General features: G+C 60.3%; 1 protein-coding gene across 1 annotated transcript in view; it reads left to right on the forward strand.

The window, feature by feature from the left end:
- Positions 1-14,395, forward strand: part of LOC113270558 (calmodulin-binding transcription activator 1) — a 553,286-nt gene that overhangs the window by 460,276 nt on the left and 78,615 nt on the right. Inside the window, exons 5-7 of the mRNA XM_044391442.3 lie at positions 3,923-4,063; positions 5,633-7,479; positions 12,588-12,714. Coding sequence (XP_044247377.2) covers positions 3,923-4,063; positions 5,633-7,479; positions 12,588-12,714 — 2,115 coding nt within the window. The remainder of the gene's footprint in view (positions 1-3,922; positions 4,064-5,632; positions 7,480-12,587; positions 12,715-14,395) is intronic.

Raw genomic sequence — 14,395 nt, forward strand, 5'->3', positions numbered from 1 at the left:
TGGCGGCGAGGCCCCACCCCATCCCCAGCCCCCTCTCCCAGAGCCCAGTGACTCTCTTCACAGTGGTTGGCCGCCTCTTGGGTAAATTGTTCATCAGAAGCTTCTCTCCAAAGCATGGCCCACATGCTGTTGTCATTGATTTCGTTTTGATTATTCATATTAGTGGGATCATAGCTGCCTGGTCGCGGGTGGTAATTAGGGTAAGTGTCGCATACGGGCCAGGTCAGCACTGGAGTGGGCTGGGGGTCCCTGTGACAGGCACCCCAGCCTCTGCTCTGCTGGCCAGTCCTCATGCAGGGCATGCTCTGGGCAGCCCAGCCAGAGCCGGGGGGGGGGGGGGTGTGCTGCAGGGCAGAGCGGGACTGCTGGGGGGGCCACGGGAGCACCTGCATACCCCAGTTTCCAGTGGAAAGTGGGGCCCTCCTGGGAACTTCTGGCCTGCACAGACCTGTGGGGAAGTGGGATTGGCCCACCCACACACCTGCCTTCCCCCCCCCGTGGTACCTGCCCCTGCCCAGCCTTCCTAGGACCACCGCCCAGGGCTGTGCGTGGGTTGCTGTGGGGGCCCCCCACCCTGTGATTCAGCACAAGTTGGGATCCTCCCATTTGAGGTGGCCCACTGTGGCCTGGGAATTAGGAGCCCGGTGCCCTCCACCAAGATCTAGCAAACAGAAGGGACAAACATGACCCCGAACCACCAGGAGGCTGTTTTTCTGGGAATCTCCTTTTCTCTTTCTGTGCTTCCCCCTCACACACACACACACACACACACACACACACCCCAGGTCATGACCTTTTTAATCAAGTGTATTTTTAATGCAGTTTCCCTTTTGCTGCTTTTGCAAACGTGGCAGGGGAAGAGGGGGGAGGCAGGGGCCAGCCGGCCAGCGCACGTGTTTATTAACCTTTCCTTCATAAAACACTCTTTTCCCATAGAAATCTCCTTTCCCGCTGATTCATTACGTGTCGGGAAGCAGAGCATGACATGTTAAAAGCCGTCTTGATAGTATTTGATATTCAGTACTAACAACTCACCAGCTCGGAGGAGGGGGCTTCTCTCCCGGCCCCCACCCGAGGGGGAGGGACACAATCTGCATATTGAATGTGCCAAGACAGTAGGTAATTTGCATTAAGCATCCAGAAATTCTCTGCTTGCAATCTGTCACCCTTCACTGGGTTTTCATTTTATAACCTTCACAACAGACAAGAGGAGACCAAGAGGCAGAAAGAATTCAGTAAGCAAGCCCGCTTGGCACGGCTGAAGGGGAAGCCCGGAGTGGGCGGCAGCCGTCAGCAGAGAGGGGCTCTGGTCAGAAAAGCCAGAGGACTCCAGCCCAGGCACCTGCCACACTCGAGGGATTAAACTGCCCACCCACCCCCCACCCCAAGACCCAGACTTTCGGGCAAGGAGTGGCCGTGTGGCCAGAAGCCGGAGGTGGGCTACCCTGTGGGGAGGCCCAGCGCTCATTTCTCCAGAGAACCAAGTTCACACCCAGGTGGGGGTTTTCCTGAGAATGCCTTGGTCTGGCTTTGCAACAGGCATCCGCTCAGAGTTCCCCATAGGAAGAAGCGGCAGTGGCGGCCTCTGGAGGTTCTTCTGCTCCCGGACTTGGAGTAACCTGCAGAATTCAGGCTCAGGACAGAGCTGTGCGTTCTCCATCCTGACTGCCCGTGAGGAACTCCTGGGGAGCTTTAAAAAAAATGCCTGGCGCCACCCCAGGGCAGGGGCTGGGACACACCATCTGCATGTGCAGCCCTGCAGTGCAAGGGGAGGGTCCTCAAGCCCTGCCCCCGCCCCCCAGCCTCTGCTTCCTTCTCTACAAAACGAGCAGTCTGGAAAATGTCCTCAGCCAGGCAGACCCCGGCCTTCACTCCTGCCTTGACCAGGCCCTTTCTGTTGTTATCGTCTTCCCTATTGGGTTTCCAGGTGAGGTTGATTTGAGAAAAGGGCTCCATAGCTGTCATGAGATCTGCAGACCCCTGGCCTGGGCCTTGCCTTCCGGCTGCCGAGGACAGGTGGGACCTGAGTCAGCAGGAGTGCAGGCATCCTGGGGCTGCCAGCAAGCCCCCTGAGGGATCCCAAGGTAGGAGAAGGTGGTCTGGAAACCGCCTCAACACCCCCTGCACAGGCTCTGAAGAGGCAGACACGACTTCCCCTCCAGGCAGCTCAGCCAGCGCGGGGACAGGAGCCGCTCAGCAGCAACCCCCTACCCCCTTGTGATGACACACAGGAAGCCAGGACCCTCTGAGAGCAGGGCCACCAGCCTCGTCAGAACGGGAGCGGCACCTGGGGCAGATGTGCAGAGAAGGAAGGAGCGCCCGACGGGGCTCCCAGCACATCAGCACCCCCACGTCAGGGGGCTTCTTTGAAAAACCACTAAGTCCTACATAAAGGAGTTCACAGGGAACGGTGGCCGTGGAGCTCTGTCCACGGGGCTCCAAGGTAGAGCCACCAGTGGCTGTCACCGCAGGCAGCTTCCTTCCCCGAGCCCGGTTCCCCCAGCATCGGGCAGGCCGGGGAGTGAGGCCGGCCTTGCGTGTGCTCGTGCCCATCACAACCAGGGACAGTCAGGACAAGAGCTGTTCTTGGCTGCGAACACACCGCCTACAGGCAGGTGGACGGGGCTTCCTCCTGGCCGCCCTGTGAGGCGGAGACTAGTCTATTCCCATTGCACAGGTGCGGGCCCCGAGACTCAGACAGGTTTAGTGACTTGCCCAAATCCATACAGCAAGACCAAAACCTGGACTCATCCCAATATGACTCTGACCCAGCTCCTCCCGTCTGTGTGGACCGTCTCCCTGCACGGCTGCTTCTGGAGCCTCACAGAGCGAGGGCAGGCATGGGGCAGGCTGACGGTTCTTCCCTGGAGCCCATGTGAGAGAAGCCCCTCCAGAGGAGAGAGGACATCGTCCTTGCACTGGCAAAGCCACTGGCCTCTCCCCGGCATGACCCCACCCTGCTTCTGTTCCCAGACCACCTGTTCCAACCGTCCCCATTTCACAGCAAGCTGGGTCCCTCCTAGAGCCCCGGGCACTGGCCCCCAGCCCCAGGGCTACGGACTCACTGCTTCTGGAACTGGGTCCGCTAGAGCCACCAGAAAGAGCTGGGCTGGGCCACGTGCCTGGTGTGTCGGCTGGGTCAGCTCCAGCGGAGGACCATGGAACAAGTGGGCATGACACCCATCAGCCCACAGGCCCAGTGGTCAAGTCAGTTTATTTTCGGCTTTCAGCCTCTGTCCTTCCAGGCAGGTGGGGAGCCATTCCGTGGATCCGCCACCACAGCAGGGACAGCAGAGGTCCCAGGCTTGGCCCTGCAGGTGGCTGGTCATCAGTGGGCCTCCACTGTCTAGGTCATGTGGGCCCTTCAGTCCTCCCCCTTCTCCCCCCACAGCCTAGCCTGCACTGCCCCTCGAGGCCGAGATGTCTGGTGAGAAGGAGAAGCAGAAGCTCCCCCCCAGGGTTGGGCATCCACCCCAGCACACAGCCTCCATCTCCTTTCCAAATCTCCACTACCTACAGTCTGGAGGGGGCCTCAGAGGCCGGCCACCTCTCCCTCCCAGTGCCTGCTCCCTTCTCCTCCACTCCGGGGCCCGTTGAAGAGCCACTCTCGTGCACTTGGACTTTGGGAAAACGGAAGCAAATCTCTAGGCAGTCCACTCCCCAGGCTGCACCGTAGGGAAGGGAGGCGGGGAGGCAGAGGAAGAGCACGGAGCTCCCAGTGGGAGCAGGGGTCTGATGGGCCAGCCTGCTCCCCCGCCCTCCGTCCTCCCTCCCCCCTGCCATGTGCATCAGTTCCCCCCTGGAGCCAGCCTCCCAGCAGAGAGGGAGCTATGTTCTGAGAGGGCCCAGGTCCCAGCCCTCCCGGGTGCTGCCCCTGCGCCCCGTGACCTCTGACCACCCCTCTGCCTCTCTCTCCCCATAGTCCACGGCATCAAGTGGACCTGCAGCAACGGGAACAGCAGCTCGGGCTTCTCCGTGGAGCAGCTGGTGCAGCAGATCCTCGACAGCCACCAGACCAAGCCACAGCCTCGGACCCACAACTGCCTCTGCACTGGCAGCTTGGGTGAGCGGGGCCCCACGGGCGGGGGGTGGGCGTGCTAGCAGGCGGGGAGGGGGGGGTCTGCCCGACAGCTGGTGTGGCTCTCTTCCTCAGGGGTAGCCTTCATGTCCGGTGAGCCGAGTGGGGTCGGCCAGGAGCCAGGGGACAGGGCAGGACAGGACAGCACCCGGGACAGACCCGCCCCCATCCTGCCCCAGGGGGCTGGTGGGGCAGCCCCCTTTGGGCAGGAGAGAGAGCAGTTTCCAGAGAAGCAGCTCCCTCTAGGAATGGGGGCAGCAGAGCCAGGGAGTGCATGGGGCTGGGGCTCCAGGCCTCGTCTACGCACAGCAGGCACCCTCCAGGCGCCATCCTGGGTATCATCAGCAGGAAGCCCAGGTGCCCGGGCACAGGGCTGACACGGTCTTTTCCGGGAGGGCAGCCCCGAGTCAATGGGACCACTCAAGCTAAACCTCTTTCTTTAACCTCTGTCTCCTCCAAGAATATAAAGTGTCCCACACTCTCTGTCCTAATGTGTCTGTTTTTCTGATAATGGTATTTGCTCTTCGAAATGTGCCTCCTCCACCTCCTTCTCTGCCTTAATTAGGTATTTCCATTAGAGGGTCATGTCGCTTCTCCACGACGTCTTCATGCATTCAGGAATCATGGTGGCGAGGCCGTAAAGGCTCAGGGGAGAACTCACCCTGTTATCAAAAGTGAAGTGACCCTCACCAGATGGAATGAAAATAATGGCAGAGGGAAGAGAAAAGGGGAGAGCCGACCTGGGGGAGGGGGGCTCGTGTGCAGAGCCCCGGGGAGACTGGCCAGAGTTCAGAAGCCCTTGGCCTAGGGCTTTCTCCCTCTCTGCCATTGAGCTGGGAGGTTAGGCCTCTTTCTTTGCTTGGGTCTTACAGGGATTTTGACCCACAAATTGTTGAGGACAGGCCCGGGCTGGCCACATGGGGAAGAGGGGCAGATATCTTTCTGCCTCTGGAGCAAAGTCTGGAACCCTCTTTGGTCCTGGGGCCTGAGAGCTAATCCAGAGAGAGAATATTGCCCTCCAACCCCCCACCGCCAAAAACACCTCTGTGCAGCCTGCACGGCCATGGAAGTTTGGGGCAGGGGAGAGAGACACAGCCACCACTCTGGGCCGAGCCCCTACAGCCAGCAGGAGCTGTTTCAGTAAAAGGGGTCTGTCTGTGAAGGTGGAAAGTACTTTCCTGGAGGATGACGGACCCTCCACCCTCTCCTTCCCAACCAGCTATGTCCTGAGACACTATTAGCAGTGTTGTTAGTAGTAGTGAAAGGACATAGAGGAAAGAGCCCCCTGGTCAGGACGATGGTTCCACAGAGCACATGAGAGCCCCAGGGACTGGGGTCGGGAGGCCCGAGGTCCCAAGTGTGGGTTACACGCCAGCCCCAGGGGTCAGCGGGCTGCCTGGGCTCCCAGGCTGGGCTCAGCCAGGCCCCAGCTGCTCGGACAGGATCCACCGCAACCGCAGCTCTGACTCTCTCTTTGTACGCGCGCGCGTGTGTGTGCGTGGACGTGTGCGTGTGTGCACGCGCGTGTGCGTGGTGTGCCTCTGATCTCCACAGGCGCGGGCAGCAGCGTGCACCACAAGTGCAACAGTGCCAAACACCGTATCATCTCGCCGAAGGTCGAGCCGCGGACAGGGGGGTACGGGAGTCACTCAGAGGTGCAGCACAATGACGTGTCCGAGGGCAAGCACGAGCACAGCCACAGCAAGGGCTCGAGCCGCGAGAAGAGGAACGGCAAGGTGGCCAAGCCCGTGCTCCTGCACCAGAACAGCGCGGAGGTCTCCTCCACCAACCAGGTGGAGGTGCCCGACACCACCCAGAGCTCCCCCGTGTCCATCAGCAGCGGGCTTAACAGCGACCCGGACATGGTGGACAGCCCCGTGGTCACCGGCGTGTCCAGCATGGCCGTGGCCTCCGTGATGGGGAGCTTGTCCCAGAGTGCCACGGTGTTTATGTCTGAGGTCACCAACGAGGCCGTGTACACCATGTCCCCCACCACCGGCCCCAACCACCACCTCCTCTCACCCGACGCCTCTCAGGGCCTCGTCCTGGCCGTGAGCTCCGACGGCCACAAGTTCGCCTTCCCCACCACGGGCAGCTCGGAGAGCCTGTCGATGCTGCCCACCAACGTGTCCGAAGAGCTGGTCCTCTCCACCACCCTCGATGGTGGCCGGAAGATTCCAGAAACCACCATGAACTTTGACCCTGACTGTTTCCTCAATAACCCAAAGCAGGGCCAGACGTACGGGGGCGGCGGCCTGAAGGCGGAGACGGTCAGCGCCAACGTGCGGCACTCGCCGCCAGTGGAGAGCGGCTTCAGCTTCACCACCGTCCTCACCAAGGAGATTAAGACCGAGGACACCTCTTTCGAGCAGCAGATGGCCAAAGAAGCCTACTCGTCCTCGGCGGCAGCCGCAGCCTCCAGCTCCCTCACCCTAACCGCCGGCTCCAGCCTCCTGCCGTCGGGCGGCGGCCTGAGTCCCAGCACCACCCTGGAGCAGATGGACTTCAGCGCAATAGACTCCAGCAAGGACTACACGTCCAGCTTCAGCCAGACGGGCCGCAGCCCCCACGTCCACCAGACCCCTTCCCCAAGCTTCTTCCTGCAGGACGCCAGCAAGCCCCTCCCCATCGAGCAGAACGCGCACAGCAGCCTAAGCGACTCCAGGGGCACCTTCGTGATGCCCACAGTGAAAACAGAGGCCTCATCCCAAACCAGCTCCTGCAGCGGCCACGTGGAGACGAGGATAGAGTCCACTTCCTCCCTCCACCTCATGCAGTTCCAGGCCAATTTCCAGGCCATGGCTGCAGAAGGGGAGGTCACCATGGAGACCTCGCAGGTGGCCGAAGGAGGAGAGGGCCTGATCAAGTCTGGGGAGCTGCAGGCCTGTAGCTCCGAGCACTACCTGCAGCCCGAGACCCCGGGGGTGATCCGCAGCGCCGGCGGGGTCCCCATCCTCCCGGGCAACGTGGTGCAGGGACTCTACCCCGTGGCCCAGCCTGGCCTCGGCAACGCCTCCAACATGGAGCTCAGCCTGGACCACTTCGACATCTCCTTCAGCAACCAATTCTCCGACCTGATCAATGACTTCATCTCCGTGGAGGGGGGCAGCGGCACCATCTACGGGCACCAGCTGGTGTCGGGGGACGGCGCGGCGCTCTCCCAGTCGGAAGATGGGGCCCGCGCCCCCTTCGCCCAGGCGGAGATGTGCATCCCCTGCTGCAGCCCCCAGCAGGGGAGCCTGCAGCTGAGCAGCGCCGAGGGCGGGGCCGGCACCATGGCCTACATGCACGTAGCGGAGGTGGTCTCGGCCACCCCGGCGCAGGGCACCCTGGGCATGCTGCAGCAGAGCGGACGGGTGTTCATGGTGACCGACTACTCCCCAGAGTGGTCTTACCCAGAGGTAAGCTGCTGCTGCGCTGGCCTCCCCCACCCGCCGTCCTCCCGCAGCCCAGGGAAGCTCATTTGCATGGGGCTGCCCTTTGGATGAAGCTCTGGACCCTACAAAGTTGTCCCCTTCCTCCGTCCCCGTGGCCTTTCTCGAGCAGTGGTTCCCGGACTTCACTGAAGCAAGTAGCTTGAAGGTCAAGGGTCTCCTGGGGGCCGGTGGCCCTCCCCACTCCCACCAGAAGAATAGTCCGCCGTTCCCTGGCTTATTCTGTATTAACATTCCACCTAGGTTTGCTCTGCTTGCTTGCTTGCTTTTTTTTTTTTCTTTTCTTTGAAAAAATGTCCTAGGGCTGCTAAAAACAAAACAAAACAAAATTCAAAAATCACCACCATAGGCCATCCATATCCATTACTCCTGATTTGCTTCACTAAACAAAACATAAACAAATTCCCATCCACTTTGAGAGGAAGGGCACAGCTTCTGGAGAGTCATCCATGAAAATTTCTCCGGTAAACCCAGCCTCTGCAAACTCAAAGGCATGTTACGTGACCCAGGATGTCCCACCCGGGACCTCCCTGCCCCCACCTCCGGTTGCTCCCAAGCCCAGGGCTGCCGGAAAACCCAGGTCTTGCCCCGGTGGCGCGAGGTTTAAAGAAGAAACCTTGGCTTTTTCTCGGAGGTAGAAGGGCATAGGAAGGGGACAGAGTGGCCTGAGCTTTCCCTAATGCCCTGCTGCCCACTGGGGCACACGCTCCCTGACCCCGCCCAGCCCACCTGCCCAGTGCTTGGGGAGAACACAATCACCACGGGGCCCACATCGGCCCTTTCTCCCAGGGAGGTGGCTGCCCCCAGCTCCCTTGGTTCCACTGCCACGTCCCTTGGAAACTAGGATTAGGGGCCCCTGTCCAGTGTACCAAGAGAAGGGTGCTCCTGCAAGACCGGGAATCTCCCGAGGTTGCTTGAAACAGGAAAACAGATTCCACAAAAGGTCTTCAGGTGTGGGCAGTGCAGGGATGCGGGCCAAAGCCTGAGCACATGACAGACCTGGGTGATGGAGGGGCTCCCTGGGGTGAGGCCCGAGTCGGGACCAGACCAACAGGGTACCCCGAGAAGTGAACTGCTTCGCGGAGCCAGTCTCTGCTTCAAAGGCTCCCTAGGGCCCGGGTGAAGGGGACATTGTGACCCACGGGTGGAGTGCATCTTAGGGGAGATTCCCGGGTGTCAGTCGGGCTCTGCCATGATGTCACCTCTCCATGACTCAGTTTCCTCACCTATAAAATGGGGGTGACTCCTGTCACTTACTCGGGGTAAGGTGTAGTGCTGGGACTGTTTGGTAAAATATTCGCCCGCAGTAAGTAATCAGTGAATATTGTTTGTTGTCCTGTGGCTGTCACAGCTCGAGACCCACTGGGGTCCTTTCCTGTCCTGCTGCCATGGCTGTGGCACAGAGGCCCCACGAAGCAGTTTCCTGTCCGTCCTGCTCACTGGTTGACCACTTACAACCTTGGGGAAGTCACCTAGACTGTGGGCCTCGTGATTACAGCTCTGACTGGAAGGCTCATTACTTCTTCTCCTCCTTCTTTTATGGCAAAGCACAGATAAAATCAGGCACAAATGTCCCCAGCTCTCAGGAAGGTGTCACATCAACTCAGCCACCGGCCCAGGCTTCATGCAAAGGGGTCCAGGAAAGACGGCGGGGGCCTGGTTCTGCCCCGTACTATGTCCGTGTGCGGTGTGTTTAGTGGGTGTCCAGGGGCCACTACCCCACGTGCTGAGAAGCGTGGGGCTGGGGTCAGACAGTGTGTGCCCCAAGTTTACTAGCTGGTGGCCTGGGGCAAGGCAGCCGCCTTTCTTGTCTCTGAAACGGGTAATGATAGCTAGTATCTTGCTGGCTGGCTGTTAGGGACCAAGTACTCGGGCAGCACCCACCTCTTCTATCCACCTCCATGGGCTCCTCCCCCAAGACTCCGGAAGATTCTGACCGGGCCTACTCTTGGTGTGGCTCGGGTTGACCCTGTCAGCGGTACTCAGTTCAGTGGCATCCTCATAGCACCCACCACATTTCACCGCCCACCCCAGGTAAAAGTCAGCTCAGCCCAGCAGCCTGCCCCCCACCACCACGCCCCAGGGCCTAAGAAAGCAACTCAAAGGAACAGGGAGGGGGATGTAACAAGAGGTCAACTGGGAGACCTGGCTCCCTGGACCTGTTTCCTTCTCCGTAAATGGCTGAGAGGCGTGGCCTCGAGGCCCTGCAGGTCCTGGGCCTGGGAGGTTTGGCCCTCAGGACCCTTGGAGGCACCCTGGAGCCTGAGTCCTACAGGAACTGGAGGCGGGGGACAGGAGCCCTCTTTCCCTAGCCTCAGCCTGTGCACACTGGCCCCCCAGCAGGGGTCCAGGCCCCACCATGGCTTCCCTGGGCCTGGGGGCGCCAGCGAGGGGCTATTAGCAGACCTGGTCTCCTGATCTGTACCCCAGTACCGGCAGGTCCCCAAACTGTACCTCAGGGAAAGTCAGTTCAGCAGTCTGCCACGCGAGGGCAGCACGGGAGCAGGAGAGAATGTGGGTCTGGGCACCTCGGAGAGGCAGTGTCCAGCCCTGGTTTTCCAGAAGCCCTTGACGCTTCCAGGAAACAAAAGCACTCAAATTCAATTTGATTTGGAAAATGCACAGATGCCACCCAGCTGGTCCCTTTGGAGCCCAGTGGCCACACAGTGAGGCCTCTGCAGAGGCCGCAGGGGCTCTGACCGGCCACTTCCTCCTCACCATCCTCCCCCTCCCCGGCCACCGTCTCCAGGCCAGCAGCAAGGGCCACCCCCTCCTGGGCTCCCCTACCTCTCTCCTGACCCTTCTCTCCCCCTCACAGCCTCCTGGCTGGCACATTTGCCCCTCACCCTCATTGCCAACAGTGCCAAGAGCTCAGTTCTGCCCATGCTCTGCCAAACCAGACACTCAGCCCCACACCTAGTGGGACACCTAGGCCCAGGGACACTTGTTAGGCTGTACATATGAGCTTGAGCTGAGCTGGGCCAGTTTAGCGGGAAAGCTAAGTCCAGGCCACCTTGCTGTCTCTTCCGGGAGTGTCCCTCCCTCCCACCTCCCAGATGCTCTCTCCCCCCTTCCCCTGCAGCTGCAGCTGGCCGCCAGCACATACACACGCACGCATGCCCGCATGTGCCCCAGGATCTGCCCTGGGTGCATCAGAAATCTCGGTCCTTTATCTCAGGACTCCCAGGGCACAGACCTCAGATAGCATTTGTCACCCCCTTCCCTCCCCCAAACCCTCTGCGTCATCTGCCTCCACTGACAGTTTGCTGCACCAGGCAGAGGAAGCTGCAGTTAGAGCCGTCAGGTGCCTGCGTCACCGGTGGATTGAGTGCAGCCAGGCCAGCGTTGCCATGGGAACCATCCCCTGAACTGATGGATGCTGAGCCCATCCTACAGCGGTTTCCATGGAGAAGGTCCTGATGTTCTCCAGTCATTTCTACAGTTCTTTGTTCCTCACAGCGGCCCTAGCTTCTTGCCAGCAGCTCTTGATTGGGGTTATTGTTTGTTTCCTTTTTTCTCACATGGTTACTGTCTGTGGCTTTTTGAAGCCACTGCTCCTCCACTTCCTTGGATCCAGGGAGGGTCGTGCCCTGAGCTGGCCTGTGGTTCTACCTGTGTCAGGTGTCACACCTCCCAGCCAACATCCAGCCCCGAGCCCATGGGCCCAGGAAAGGTGGCCCCAGTCCTGCCACTGCCCCAAATCTCACTATGGAGCCATATATCAGTACCAAGGAATGTTAAGGCCAGTAGGGCCACCAGAGAGGTTGGGCCACTTGGCTGAGGACACACAGCTACTAAGGGACAGAAGCAGGCCTCCTGCTTTTGGCCTCTGGGCCTGAGCTATCTCCACTGTCCCCCACCTTTGCTTGCCTAGCAGTAAAGTGACTTCTCCAAAACCATCCCATCCCTTCCCAGCCAAGAGCACAGGTGGAATGCCTGCCCATCTGGGAGAGCCCCTCCTGTGCTGGGCTGTGGGAGATCACCCCTCGCTTCATCCCTGGAAACACCCCCTCCTGCTATTGATGCCCAAGGCCAGCCCTGGTCCAGATCTGGGTTCCAGGAGCATTGTGGGCAGCCCGGAGGGTTAGCCTTGTGTTGAGGCTGGGGGTCCCTCCATGTAGGGGTGGGCCAGTGCCAAGGAGGGTCCACGCAAGAACTGGTGACTGGGCAGGAGAATGTCTCTGGCAGGGGCCAGGAGTGAGAAAGCTGGGGTCTGGCCTCTCTGGCCTGGAGAGGTGGGGATAGGAGGGGCCTGCACCCCTGACCCCCCTGACACCCCCCCCTCCAGTTTCAAGTAGGTATGCTGCTCAGTTTTCTGCAGCCTGAACACTAGGTGGCGCTCTCCACCCTGTCCTATGCAGCTCCGGGCCCCCTGCTGGGAAAGGTGGCTGGAGCCTGGGGTGGCCCATCCAAAGACAGCCAGAGAGGCCACCATCCACAGCCCCCAGCTCTAAGCCCCCGTCCCGATCAGGGCAATCCCTGAGCCCCTCCAACTCTGAGTCCTCCTCCCCCATCTTTGTTTCTGCAGCCTTCACCATCCATGCCCCCTCTTCCACTATCCCTACTATATACCCTGGGGATCCTGCAGCTCTCCCCATTTCCCCACCAGAACTCCCCATCCCTGGGGTGACACTAACATGCTCAGGCCTGTTTTCAAACTCAGAGTTCCCGAAACCTGTCCACAAGTAAGTGACAGAAAAACTCCCTCCCTCCCCTCTCCTTCCTTCCAGGGCTCCTGCCCGGCAGGTTCTCAGGCTCATCGTGCGCTGAAAAGGTTTGAACAACTCTGTGCTGCCTTCTGCCTAGAACTGAAAGTGACATAGGAGAGGGTCAGGGGTCAGAACCGCTGGTCACCGTGCTGGATGCCAGCTGAGGAAGGCAAGGAACGTGCGGGGTGTCCCGAGAGGCTTCGTCTTCCTGCCGCCATCCTGAAAACAGCGGTTCTCGAAAGTCAGGGCATATTGGAGTCCAGGAGCGCGCACGTTCACCAAGCCCGTGGGGCAGGGGCAGCCTGGAAGGCCCGCGTCCCTCCCTCTGTGGCTGACGTCCCTCTCTGCTCCTCTCTGTCCCTCCAGGGAGGAGTGAAAGTTCTCATCACAGGCCCATGGCAAGAAGCCAGCAATAACTACAGCTGCCTGTTCGACCAGATCTCAGTGCCTGCGTCCTTGATTCAGCCGGGGGTTCTGCGCTGCTACTGCCCAGGTGAGAAGACCGGCCCCCGCCCAGGTGTGGGGGCCCCAGGAGCGCTGCATGGAGGGTCAGCCTGGGAGCCACCTGGGACAAGTGGTGTCGTCACTCTGAGCCTCGGTATGCTCTGCTGGGATGGGGGGTCCCAGACCAACTAGTATAACGTCATTAGTTCAGGCTCATGGAGCTCACGTCAGACAGGGCTACAAGGCCTGCTCAGCTGGGATTTTGAAGCGAACACGATGAGGGACTATTTGGACAGCCAGTGAGCCAGGCTGCCGCACGCGGGACTGGGCACGGCGGGAAGCTAGAACCACCCTCAACCTGAAAGGCTCCTGGAGCTGGTGCAGAGAGCCAGGCGGGGGAGGGGCCCGAGAGGAGCCGCATCTGGGGTCAGAGCGACCAGGCAGCCCTCTCTCCTCTGGCCCGTGCCTCCCACAGTTCCAGACCACCAGAAGCCACAAGAGAGAGAGCGAGCCCAGGCCGCATGGCCCAACAGGGTCAGTGCCCTGGGGCACTGAGCAGCTCAGAGAGGGACGGAGTGAAGGCAGCGGAAGGGTGGGGGGGTGGTGAGGGCGTCAAACTAAGAATAATCTGCACAAACTCCCTTGAGAATGTGAAACCATCTACCCTGCACCCAGAAAAAGGCACGTGCACATAACTTGCTTCCGGTTTCAGGGGCAAGACACCCCTGTTGTCCCTGTGGCTCTGATCTTCACCCTCCCTTGCTCACCGACATCTGCTTAGCTTGCCGTCCCTGTCTGCTCAAGTCCTTGACCTCTGGGCCATTACCACCTCCCCCGCCCCCGGCCTGCCAGCTCCACGTGGGCAGGATCTGTGTCTTCCCTGGTCACCAGGCATCCCCAGGGCACATCACAAGAAGATCAGTATCTGTGAAGGAACCTGTCTGTAGGGTTCTTGTTTTCTGATCCCCATGCTGGTGCTGGGAAGATCCTTTGGCTGACATTAGCTCCAGGGATGGCCTGTCCAGCTCGCCCAGGCAGTAAATGGAGAGAGTGCCTATCCCATGTTATCTGAAGCCAGGGTCCACAAAAAGAGAGAGTGCTCCCTGTGGAGGCCGAGGGTTGGGGAAGACAAGTGGGGACAGGGGCCTTGGGCCACCCCAGCTATCTGCCTCACCCCACACCCTCCCCCCAGCCTGGGGCTCCTGGATTCACATGGAACATTCTTCCTTTTCTCTCTCTCCTTTCCCTGTGCAGTCCCCCAGAGCAGAATGCTCCAGAACTGGGTTCACGGGTTCAGCCCCCACGTGCACTCAGCACCTCCTTCACCACAAACATCTCAGGGAGCCAGGGATGGTGCCCATGGTGGCCTCCTTCTACTGGCCCTGCCCCCACCTCTGCCTGGCTGGCTCCAGAGGACCCACTTAGCCCCCTTTGCTCCCGGGAGCCCCACTTGGTCTGGAGCACAGCCCTTCAGATGCCCACCACTCCCCACCACCTCTACTCCAGGGGGGTAGGGGGAGAGGGCAGCATGTTATTACACTGTCCACTCGCCACCTGCTGCTGGAACAGGACTCGCCTGGCCTATAAATAGAAGCCATTTCCTGTACCTGGCCTTTGCCTGGCTGAGGACCCAGACCTTGCCTGTCCTAGGTTATCTGACCCTCCACAAAAAAGACTGGCCTTTGCATGCCCTCTGGACGATGTCCTGGGCCAGGGCCTGGCGCGTCCTG

This window comes from Ursus arctos, unplaced genomic scaffold (genome assembly GCF_023065955.2).
Source record: "Ursus arctos isolate Adak ecotype North America unplaced genomic scaffold, UrsArc2.0 scaffold_32, whole genome shotgun sequence".
Classification (NCBI taxonomy): domain Eukaryota; kingdom Metazoa; phylum Chordata; class Mammalia; order Carnivora; family Ursidae; genus Ursus; species Ursus arctos.